The sequence below is a fragment of the Aplysia californica genome, unplaced genomic scaffold (assembly GCF_000002075.1).
Source record: "Aplysia californica isolate F4 #8 unplaced genomic scaffold, AplCal3.0 scaffold00380, whole genome shotgun sequence".
Lineage (NCBI taxonomy): Eukaryota > Metazoa > Mollusca > Gastropoda > Aplysiida > Aplysiidae > Aplysia > Aplysia californica.
In genome coordinates, this window is record NW_004797650.1 from 319,523 (window position 1) to 331,754 (window position 12,232).

The window sequence follows — 12,232 nt, forward strand, 5'->3', positions numbered from 1 at the left end:
AGACAACTGTTCGTTCAGCGAGCAGACGGACCGGGCGACTCCATGCATCTGAGTGGGTGGACGGCAAACGGAGTAACGCTTTGTATTGCATAATACTACTACCCCCCCCCCCCCCACAAACTACAGTACATTGCCATCTAAGTGGGACATGTAGCATATTGCAGCTGGGTGCCATTCATGGCGACCCGGGTATTCCCTCCTCCTCCTCCACAAAAGGTCTTTCAGTCAGTAGTATAGGGTTTTACGGCGCTCACAACTGCGTAAGGTCATATGAGCACGCGAAACACAAGTTGGTCTTGTTCACAACAGTTCGCTGTACGGCTGGCTCAGGTCAGTAGTTAAATCTTAAAATGTTTAAAAATCAGTGTAAATATACATATATTTTCAATCCAAAACAATTTTTTCTAGTTGACATAAAAATTTTAAATAGTACAGTTTTACTTTACAATTTGCCATAAAGGCCAATGGCCTCCATAAAATTCAAAATTTTGCTGGGACCAACGACGGAAAAAATCAAAAGGTCTTTGGAAAGTTTTAGTTTTAGTAAGAGTTTTACGGCACTTGCAACAAAATAAGGTCATAATATAAGTGCCGAAGAATAGAGGTGTTACAAGAGAGTAACAAACAAAAAAAAGAAGGAGGAGAGATCAGGACAATAGATGTTTGATAGGAAAGAAGGAGCAAACCACACCAGAGCACCCGCCAACCACCCACGGTCTTTGGAAATTTGTTAAACTTTGGCCATCTCAATAAATTAGAACGCACACAGTGTGACCCACACACATAGGAAAAGGTTTCAGACTTGGTGCTGCGTCACCAGCTTCTCTCATCTACTGTGGCACCCCTAGTGGCCTGTAACATTATGCCCAATTAAACAACAGATGATAGGCGTTGATTATCTTTTCCGCTAAAATTCGTCTGTTTGCCCACCTGCTGAGTGAATAAAATCAGGTCGCAGACAGGCCCAAAATGAATGTCTTGAAGTTTGCAGTCCATTTGCACAGCCATCCATTTTTTGCTCACTCTGACTGCGTTTGCTACTTAAGAAACGAACTCGTTTATCTAGTTGGCCCTAAGAGGGAGGGGGGGGTGGAGCAGTTAATTATATTTGAAGTACGATATTCAATTTGGTCATTTGAAATAACCTTGATCCAATCAATTATGCATTTGAATTTGACCTAACTGAGGAAAGAGACCAGATCCCCATTTAAGCATTTCACTTTGCTATGCTGGCAAACATTTCAGCAGACTTTTTGGGGAGGATGCAGAAGAGAAATGAAGAGGAAGGATGTTCTCAAATGTTTGTACAGTACTTCACGGCTTTTACCTGTGCATTCCGTCGGAATTTTCACAAGGTCGACAGAAATTGATAAATACAAAAACTGTGTAGAAATCTGAAGAGGACCACTGTAAGGTGACCAGCTTTTCCATCTTGTGAACGAGGAAGGGAAGAAAACCAAATCAGACTTTGCGTACATTCATACCTTCTAAAAGAGGGGTAAAAAACGTAACAATATATTATTAAATCCAGATTTATCACTTCAGTTGGAAGAAAAGGGTGGGGGGTGTTAACAAATAGCTCCACACCAGAAAGAGGTGCAACACTTCTCGTGGTGGGATAAACACACAAAAACATGTGCCCTTTGACAAGTGTGTGCAGCAGTGATTGTTACTGCTGGGTCGCGAGTGCGAGAACGGAACTGAATCGCGAATCGCCACTCTCAAATTTGGCGAGCAGGATCCAGCCCTAGTGATTGTGCTGCCTCTTCTCTGCCTTCTTTTCTCCCTTCCACTTCTGACTTTGCCTGCTGTTTCATTTTGAAAAGACTGGACCAGTGTGCATTGTAGAATAGTACTGTTGATTCAACTGTGTGAAAAACCCCCCCTCAAAACAAAACAAATCTGACTTAAGAGGACCAATAACATTTCCAGAAATCAGTTTCAGATCTTTCTTGGCTCCTTCCACAAAAAACAAATGCATTTCTTTTAAATTCTTTTCCAAATTTATTAAACAATTTCATAATTTGAGACAAAAACATAAATATTTCATTGATAAAAAAACCCAACACTTCCACACCACTTACATGTACGCCAGCTGACATATAACATATAATGACACAGGCACATATCATACTGTTACAACAGCTTACTCCAACACCAGACACAGAGTGACATGATTGTTTGAAAAAATCTAGAAAATTTACAGGAAAAGTGATCTGTAAATGAAACTTGCCCACATCTGTTTGATGAGACTGATAAGTTGCCTTTGTCATGTATCAACTCCGTTTGATGAGACTGATAACTTGCCTTTGCCATGTATCAACTCCAAGTACACCTGCAAGTCCCCCAATAGCATGGCTCTGACCTGCTACATGTATCAAATATTGCCTTATTTTCACAGTCACATTTTCATCTTTATTCTAATGTTCAGGTGATGAAATGCCACGTTGCTGCAGAGATCAAGTTAGTTATCACTTTTGACCAGCACTAAGTACCTGTAGGAGAACTCCTTTTTAAACCCTGTTTTACAGATCAACAGAAAGACAAGCAGAATGGGGTAGGGTAACAGGGGCGAAGGGTGTCATAGGCCAAGTAATATTAACAGATGTGCATATGAAGATTATATCAAATCCACAAAGTTTTAAAAAATTCAGCACAACACATTATGCCAAGGTCAAGTGTCATCTAATGCAGGAACATGCTGATAAAAATGAAGCTTTTAAAGTTTGAAAGATGAGAAGGAGTTAAGTTGTAACTAAAGACATGTCAAAATGATTATGGCCACATTTCACAAACTAACAGATAAGGACAGTAATGCCATTGACAAAAGCAAGGATAAACTACTCTTAGGGAACCCACCAACTTCCATTCTCTAAAGATATGATGAAATCTTTGTGTACACTAACATAGATAAAGCCATGAGACCTCCTAAATTATGACGCAAAACACTCAGCAGATTGGACAAAGTTGTTGGATGACACAAGACCAGGGCAGACAAACACTCACTTTTAAAAAATGAAATAAAAAAGTGTGCGCAACCCATACAGCAATGCTCAGCTTCGACTGAAATTCTATTGGGAGGTAATGATCTTGTGTTGCAAAAACAGAGGTGAGGTAGGCAATATACATCTCTACTTTAAGAATGAAGTCATTTAAGCCAAGAGTTTTCCTAAATAAAATTTGTTGATGTAACAATCAGACAGCAGCCTTCAAAATTCCTTCCTAAATTAACGCAAGTCAGTCTTTTACTCATCCAACTTGACATGATATTCTTTAAGAATTCGACAGCAACTAAACGCTACCAAAACAAAGCTGCGTTGCATTTGTATGAAGTATGCTTTTCTAGTCTGTTATGGCATATTTTATTTTATACTACATTCTGCCATACAGCCATAGAAATATAAAATTGAGCTGTCGCAGTTGTATTGTGAACTGAGCGTCTCACAATACATTAGTTGGCAAGCTTTTTCAATGGATAGGAAAATCAATTTACTGTATAGACTGTTTTCAGCAAATTCACATAACACACACATTCCATAACTATAGAAAATATTTGGACTTCAAATCATCAAGACAACATGGGTCAACTTTTATGTTTCTGACCAAAAGATACTCAGAACACACAATAATCAAAAAGACTACAATGGCAAATATATTGTACAAAACATGAAGTAATAAATACATCTAAAAAAATCATGGTATTGTTCAACAGCTTGAAATGTTTAAACGTCCACTGAAGAGTGATCAGAGTCTCCCTATGAGATATCACGGAACTGGTATAATGTCTCTAATGTAACTAAAAGAACGTTTAATAATAACTATCTCCTGTACGACTGCGCCAAGCGGCTAGAGAGGCATGAAAAACCCCTTTAACAAATAGAATTACAGAATGCTGCTTTCTGGATTCAAGAAACAGTTTGCCGCACCACAGTCGAGAGATGTCTGAACCTTTCTTTAACAAATAAAACATAACATACTGAAAGACATGAGAAAAACATTGTCTGTATTCACTGAACACAGCGCAGACATATAGGTTATTTCATTTAGACAACATCAAATATGAATACCTTAATGTTTTATCAACACAAGCTAATGGGTTTCTCAATACATGTGTTTGCACTGTACGGCAGTGCTTCTTAACTTAATGCACAGTTTACCTTTCCACAAATTAACTTAACCACAAGTCATTCATATTTTAAAAAGGGAGAAGATAGACCAATGAAATTCAAACAAGGCTTGAATCATAGTAGTTATAGCGAATCATAGTAGTTATAGTTGATAGGAAATGCCATGAGGAAAGCTTCACAAAATCAACAAAAAAAATTTAATAAACTCATGATACAATTCGATTGGGGTGAAAGATGTCTAGAGATAAAGATCGAGTTTTGAACAGCAGTACAAAAAAAAAAAGAAAGATCAAATAGCACTAGAGTGAGGAATGTAATAAGAAACAGCTGGTTTGAATTGCATCACAAACACCCTGCTGTATGTCAATTATTTCACTTCACATCACACTACAAACTTGTACAAAACACATTCTTGCCAGAAAAGAAAATTTTGTAGTAAAAGAAAAATGTTTCAAACTCAAATCAACTACTCAGTGTAAAACACCACCATATGCCACTGTGAAAAGTGACGTAGAACGAAGTCTTACATTGAGCAGTCAAAATGAACGTTTCAGCTAAATTAAATGATACACATTAACAAGGTGATCAGTAAATCAACATTTATTTGACATTTTTTTCCCATTGCAAAAATGTGAGCCTTCATTCTTTGGAAAAACATTCATGGAGGCAAGCAAAAATCTGGCAAAAATACACCATAACATTATCTTCAGTTGAAGAATGGGTATTTGCAGACATAAATGCAGCTGCATCAAGAATGGTGGGCCATGGAGTAATGAGGCTGTACAGCACCACAGAGTTATAACCCAAAAGCCTCAATATCGAAGACTGCATAGTCTTTGTAGAGAGAAGGCATAGAAACATGCATTCAGAAGCAATAGTAGCCTCCACCACAGTCCGCCATATCTTCATCAACACGCTCTATTCAATGACTATAATTAAAATGCAAAATACAATAGTTGCACTATTCAATTGAATCATGAACAATCAATTCATTCAACTTTTTTTTACTCGGCTCTCATTCGAAAATCGCTACAAATGTAACGAATTCATTCAGGACTGAAAATAAAATAACATATCACAATCAATCATAACGAAACAGAAAGAGGGAGCTGACAAAAAAATATAAAAATTAGACAACAAGTACAAACAAAATTAGTCGGGCACAGGTAGATCGAACATGTCGGGGACTGACACATGTGTTCAACACACCCGTAATTCGAGTATACCATTCAACCATGATAACAAAAAATAAAAGAGATATTGAAGAAAATCAAGGAAAGTATCTGTGAAGGTACAATGGTCGGAAAATAAATTGTATCCGGTTTTGATAAAAGGATTGAAAGATGGATATTGTGCGTACCTTGTTCAGTGCAGAAGAAAGAAAAAGGAGGAAGGTGATGCGGATGAGCCCCAGGACTAAGAAAAGAAAATGTCAAACGACAGATTATGATCATGACGATGTAACCAACAATGGTCAGAGCATGCAAACTACCCCTTTTGTGTAATCACTTCCCAATCATGATCAAACAACCACACACACATACACAGTTCACACACACATACACAGTTCACACACACATACACAGTTCACACAATGTACAGCAGTTGCAAGCGGCATAAAACACTTACCAAACCAAACAAAAAAAGTGAAGAAATTTGTTTACACTACATCCATAGTTGGTAAAACAAAACAACAGTTGCTTACTGCAAACTGCTCACAGCATGACACTGATATGAAAAGCAAAGAATCTCTTCAGATAAAGGCGCTATGTAGCTCACTTTAAATACTGCTAGTCTCATTCTTAAAGAAGAAAAAAATCCACCCAGAGAACCCCAAATTCTACATGGGCTACACTGGCTACCATTTAAAAGCAGTATCATGTCCAAATATTTATGTCTTTTATTATAAATGTTTAGATAATATTGCACTATTCTAACTCTCAAACACTCTTCAAAAGTATGCACAAGCAAGATGTCTGGGGTCGTCCAGAATGATATAATTTTACTTAAACCATTAATGAAGTACAAATTCTATGGGCAGTATTTCTTTTCGCATTATGGTCTTCTGATGTGGAAGGATTTACTCACTCACACACACACACAGAGGGAGAGGGAGAGGGAGAGGGAGAGGGAGAGGGAGAGGGAGAGAAAGAGAGAGAGAGAGAGAGAGAGAGAGCGAGAGAGAGAGAGAGAGAGAGAGAGAGACAGAGAGAGAGAGAGAGAGAGAGAAAGAGAGAGAACTGCAGCACAATATAAGGGCTCACACCAGCACCGAGGATCACGATGTCTCTTCCGTTGGGTCCGCTATATCCTCTTCCTTTTCTTGACAAGCTGCATCCTCAGCCGCTGCGGTTTTATTTGAGTCATCCGCCACCTCATCCTCTTTCTTGGACCTCTTGAAAAAACCTTTCACCTTACTCAACAAACCTTTTCGTTGGCTTGGATCAAGCTTGACAAAGCTGCAAAGGAATATAATAAAAATATGAGTGGCATTATGAAAATAAGAAAAAGAAAGAAGAGACGAAAAGTTGACAACGCAATCTAAATTTAAAGACTGAACAAAGTTTTTGGCAAAAGCCAGTTCCTCCGCAAGAGAAACAGAATAGGCTGCACAAAGCAACAAATTTTTCTAGACAACAGGATAGTTTATTGTTACCTATAAGAGTTGTTTTAAATCACAAATATATTTACACTGAATTTTAATATTTTAACATTTTAGCATTTCAAAGTCAATTAGTTAACCAATCGTGCTGTAAACTTTTGCGAAAGTAAACAATTTGTGTTTCGCGCGCTCATATGACCTTAGCAGTTGCGAGCGCCGTAAAACCCTGTACTACATACATGCATACAACAGGATAGGAGGTCAAAGGAGAACAATTTAGAGAAAAAAATATTTTTCTCCTTTGCAGGTTTCAATCCAAAGAACTTTAGACAGAGAGGTGAACACTGTACTTTTAGACTATAAGAGCCCCATATTCAATAGTCAATATGAGAATGACACTCTTGCAATAATACAGCAAATGCAGGTCTAAATACCTTCAAATACTTTGTATTTATATCAAGACCTCTGAGAGCAAAAAAAAGTTACATCCCAACACAAGAGAGAGCTTAGTCTTACCGACGGGTGGTGAGGTTGTGGATACTGCCAAAGGCAATAGCAACCACTGTGCAGGCCAAGCAGATGACGTTGTACGGCATGGAGAAGTCAGGGGTGGGCAGAGAGACCACCAAGCTCTCTGAGTGTACACGGACTAAGTAAGACGAAGAATTGTCATTCAGGCTGAGGAAAAATAAAGAGGGAGGCAGCTCAGAGCTAGATTACTTGAACACCTGGGCTTGTGACCGTGAATTTCTCAAGCTTGAGTATTTATTAACTCCTACAAATGAAAACCTGTGACCATGAATTTCTCAAGCTTGAGTATTTCTTAACTCCTACAAATAAAAACCTGTGACCGTAAATTTCTCATGCTCAAATATCTCCCTCACAATTCCCACAGCTGCAACGACAAATTTTGGGATACAGAAAAGACTCAGAGTATTGCAAATTCCACAGTAGTCTATGTGTACAGTTTAATACAGCTTTACCTGAGCTTTCCTTAACCCTTTAACAGATCCATGCCACAAGTACATAATACCTGACCTACATCATTTTGACTCCCTCAGAAATGGAAACATTACTGCCTGACTTTTGAAATTGCAGATGTTAGTCTTCAGAGTTAAAGACAGACCAGACAGGTATGTATATGTGGTCATCTTATATTATACATTAAAACTGAGTAAAAAAGGACACCAAACTGACAAAGTTTGATATAACACAAAACCCTTACATGGTATCAAGCTTGGAGAAATAGAGAGGTGGGGCACTGTACTGTCGAGATGTTGGAAGCATGGAGGATATCACGGCAGAGCCGATGTAAAATCCGTGATTCGCATCTGGAGGGTACTCGGTCCACTTGAGGAATGCGCGAGTGAAAGAGAAGCTGACACGAGTCACAGAGTGAGGCCACAGGTTGAACGAGAGCTCGAGATGGTAGGGGCGGACGCGGTCTTTGGCTGGTGTGAAGTGGACTTTGACTGAAAAGGAAAGCGCAGTCAGTTGTGTAAGGTTTACAACACTCGCTGTCAATTTTCCAAACATGATGCAGTCATGAGGGTGGATGACACATAGTCATTAAACGGCTTGAAAGAAATTGAAAAATTGAGGAAAGAGAAATTATCCGCGATGTGAAGACCAAAATGCTGTAGAGTATTTGTAACTGCTGCTTCATCCACAAAAAGTCCCATTGGAAATTTATGGGGAATGAAAAAATATCTCAAAAAAGATTACACAATGATTTCAAAGAATCAAAAGTCATTTATGCGAATATTTTAAAAACATAATTTTTTTCAAAGTCTTCCTGTATTCTGTTGGCCTGAAACCACTCCAGTTTGGTTGCAGCTGTGAAGGGTTGAATCAACATGAATTAATTATCCTAAAAAAGCACTATTCTAGACAGTAACAGTTCTCCATCAAGTTTCCAGGCAGTCAAGTATGACTTCATACATATTTTGCAAGGAACATATTAAGACCAAAAATCACCAACACAGAAGACAGAAGGAACATGTAACACACCAGTACCAACCAACCACAAGCCTGTATCAGAAGGGCACCAAGAAAGCAAAACAACACTCTAACAAAATAAAAAGCGCAAACACTCACAGGGCACATCTAGACCATTATTTTGAACCGTCAAGGAGTTGAAGAAAACTCGGGTGAACCAGGGTAGCACATCCATGTAGATCACAGTCTGATTCCTATCCAGAGTGTTGGTGATCAGACAGCTCACACCTCCGTCCTCTAGACCATACCCTGCAGAGCCAACAACAGAGGTGAGTCAAGTCATAAGGAAAATTGCCTCTCTGCCCAATGATTGTTCTCTATTACTTAATTAATTCTCTTCAAACAATAATTGGGCATAAAGCCTCCATCATAAATCATCATTTCTTTCTCAAACAACTGTAACCAGACCTGCCACTCTATGAAATCTCAAAATCAGGATCTCAGCAGGGAAAAAATCGGGATTTGGTCAAAAATAAAAAAACCCAACAGGATCAACAGCAAATCACCACGGTGACTACACAGACTTACACATTTTTCGGGGGTGTCCATAACTGTAAGCCCTTTGTGCGTGTTTGTTTGTTTGTTTCAGTGTGTGTGTGTGTGTGTGTGTGTGTGTGTGTGTGTGTGTGTGTTATATTATTATTTTTTTTAAATCTTGAAGCATCACGTCAAGCACTCATAGTCCAAGTGTCTAACCCTCCCCCCACCCCCCACCAGTAACAAACAAATCTCCACAAGTCCCAAAAGACACTAGAACCAGCGTGCATGAACTTAAGTTGACCCCATCAACGGACGGTCCCCTACACACGTGGAACTCATACCCCAAAGTCATGTCACGTAATGCGAACGGGCCATTGAAAGTTTTATTGACCAGCTCGGTATACCGGGAGCCCATTGCGGGTCGGGCCGATCGCCCTACTCGTCGCCAGAAAACAAATGCGTTTGTTTTTGAGGCGTGATCGGCTTGTGCCACAATAGCCGCTTTGCGCCCTCAATCTGGCTAGCAAACCGACCCGACCCGATCCCCCGATGGGCACCCAACCACTCAGACAAGCGACAGTCGTTCTAGGCTAATGATAACGGCCGACTAACCGAATGTACCAACAAATCCCTTTTCCCTCATAGGCATTCAGACCAAGGCGATGACAACGGCCAAGTTTTAGTTTAGCCAGCCCAGTCAGTTGTGTAAGGTTTAGAATGACTTTCGCTCGTCTGAGTGTTTGGTGTGAACACACGGTCACTAGACCTCGGACGACGCTTGCTTTGAAAGTAACTGCAAAACTACCAATATTATCGATTATTTGTATGTCGCAGTTGTCACAGTTATAAGGCTATCATCGGAGTATTCTGAGTGCGGGCAAAGTTCAAACACATCTTGGAACAAGTTAGCTACTAAATCCGGCATCGATATTTGGGAAAATAATGCTCCGAGTTCCTATCGACATAAAGTAAAATGGGTGCTTCCCAAAATAGAGAAGAAGGCAGAGTAAGTCTTTCGAAAAATCCGGCGCAACAGTAGACTGGAACAAAAATTCAGGACACATGTGATGAAAATTGGGATGCTTGAGATTAGGGGCAAAAAGTTGGGATATCCCCACTAAATTGGGATGAGTGGCAGGTCTGTGTAACTAAAAATAAGTACCAAATTTCACTAAAACTCAAATTTTAGCAACTCAGAATCTTAAAAAAAGACCTATATTAGCATTTTCCACCTGTGATGTATCTGTGCGCATGGATGGGTGGTGGGTCCAACTCTTTCACTTTCGACGGGTCATTATATGTGCCTGCTATGTTCAAACCACGGCCAACTTCAGTAAAAGAGCGTACATTATAGACTGAATATGTGTGCTGCCCAGTGCCTCTGGTCACTGTGTGAGTCCATGTTGGTGTGGGTGTCAGTCTATACGCTGGAGATGCCTGTGGAATAGAATCACACATAATAATCAAATATCGCACCAGACTGAAGAAAAAGAATGTTAATAGACAATACGAAAAGTTTTCTGTTTTAAGGAAATAAAATATTGGAAAAAACCGTACACATCAATAAAACAGAAACCAAAAGTCCTTTATTATTCACAGAACAATAGAAATATAATATCTTCATAATGTACTTTTAAAGCTTAAACTGAATTATTAGTTGAACATGTATTATCTGAACAGGGAAAAGGGGGCTCTTGTGGCCTAGAGGTTAAGGTGTTCGCCTCTTATTCAAAGGTCCCAGGTTCGAATCTGGGTAGCGACCAAAAAATTTTCTTCTCTAAATTTGTCTCCTTTCACATCCTTTCCTACTTTCTAGCAATGTTCTTTCGTCTGCTTTCGTCTCCTCTTTCTGCCCCCCACCCCTTCACCTCCTTTGCCCCCTCCTGTGGGCTCCTGATTCTTTCTGCAGCCTTTCTACTGCTACTCATTGGCTTCTTCTTACTGCTGTCTTTCAGCCACACCCTGATCTTCTGGTAGGAAAGATCTACACCTAGCCTTCTCGGACAAGGGCGAAAAATCTCGGAGGTCCCGTGTGAAAGCTGTGCAAGTTAAAGATCCTTTGGTGGTCTAAAATCGATAAGAGTAGGCTTCGGCCGCCACCCGGGCAAAATTCAAAATTTCCTTCCAACTGAAAAAGTTTAGTGCGTCCCGCGCGCTCATACGACCTTATGCAGTTGCGAGCGCCGTAAAACACTTACAAAAACAAAAAAACAAGAACAGGGAAAAATTTTGACACCAAAATCAAAATCTCCAAAATTAGTTAATGTAATGGGTAGATATTTTTCAAATAATACTTTAGTTTATACCTATTCCATCTAGGAAAACAAAATGTACTTATTTTCACAATCACACTAAAAGAAGGTTGTATCTTGCTCAGTGGTAGCTTACCTCATTGTCAGTAGTTTCAACCATAATACTTGTCTTACTAGCAATTGGGCAAGCAGACGCCAGGTGGTTACCAAAAAGACTTCTGAGAGACCAATCTGAGCAACACGAAAAGCAAAACATTTGTAGACAATGGTGGAAAAAAAAAGTCGTCGTCAAAAAAAGGCCGTACGGAGGTACATTGGATGGGGCTCAATAAACAAACACATACAAACATACATTGACGATCCTAAATCAAGAGAGAGAGAGAGGGGGAGAGAGAGAGAGAGAGAGAGAGAGAGAGAGAGAGAATGCAAGCTATACAAAAGTGCACAAAACAAGTAGGACATAAAGGCAGAGTCACAGAGATCAAATTTAAGGATAATGGGAGTGCTTACTTTGGGTGTCAGCTCCAAGACAAAATAGATACACACAAAAAAAAACCCAAAACAAAACAAAGCTGAAAGAATGTAGGCTAAAAAAAACGAAAGGAAAGAAAAGAAAACGAAACAAAAAATGAGATGAAACACATTAACGTGTACTTGAACCTTCGTATTGATGGCAACAGAATCCGGCACAGCACGAAATCAATGCTTATTGAGGCGTCGTATAAAAGTAATCTGATCAGATATGATGTAAGATCTGACATTTAGAATTCTTT

At 39.4% G+C, this 12,232-nt stretch overlaps 1 protein-coding gene across 1 annotated transcript in view; it reads right to left on the bottom strand.

Moving 5' to 3' along the window:
- Positions 1-6,288: 6,288 nt before the first annotated feature.
- The window catches only part of LOC101864406 (GPI transamidase component PIG-T), a 12,267-nt gene continuing 6,323 nt past the window's right edge, over positions 6,289-12,232 (bottom strand). The window contains exons 5-10 of the mRNA XM_035971116.1: positions 11,596-11,783; positions 10,440-10,644; positions 8,827-8,976; positions 7,955-8,201; positions 7,246-7,407; positions 6,289-6,586 (exon numbers count right to left, since the gene is read on the bottom strand). Of these exons, the coding sequence (XP_035827009.1) occupies positions 6,406-6,586; positions 7,246-7,407; positions 7,955-8,201; positions 8,827-8,976; positions 10,440-10,644; positions 11,596-11,783 (1,133 nt within the window). The 3' untranslated portion in view covers positions 6,289-6,405. The remainder of the gene's footprint in view (positions 6,587-7,245; positions 7,408-7,954; positions 8,202-8,826; positions 8,977-10,439; positions 10,645-11,595; positions 11,784-12,232) is intronic.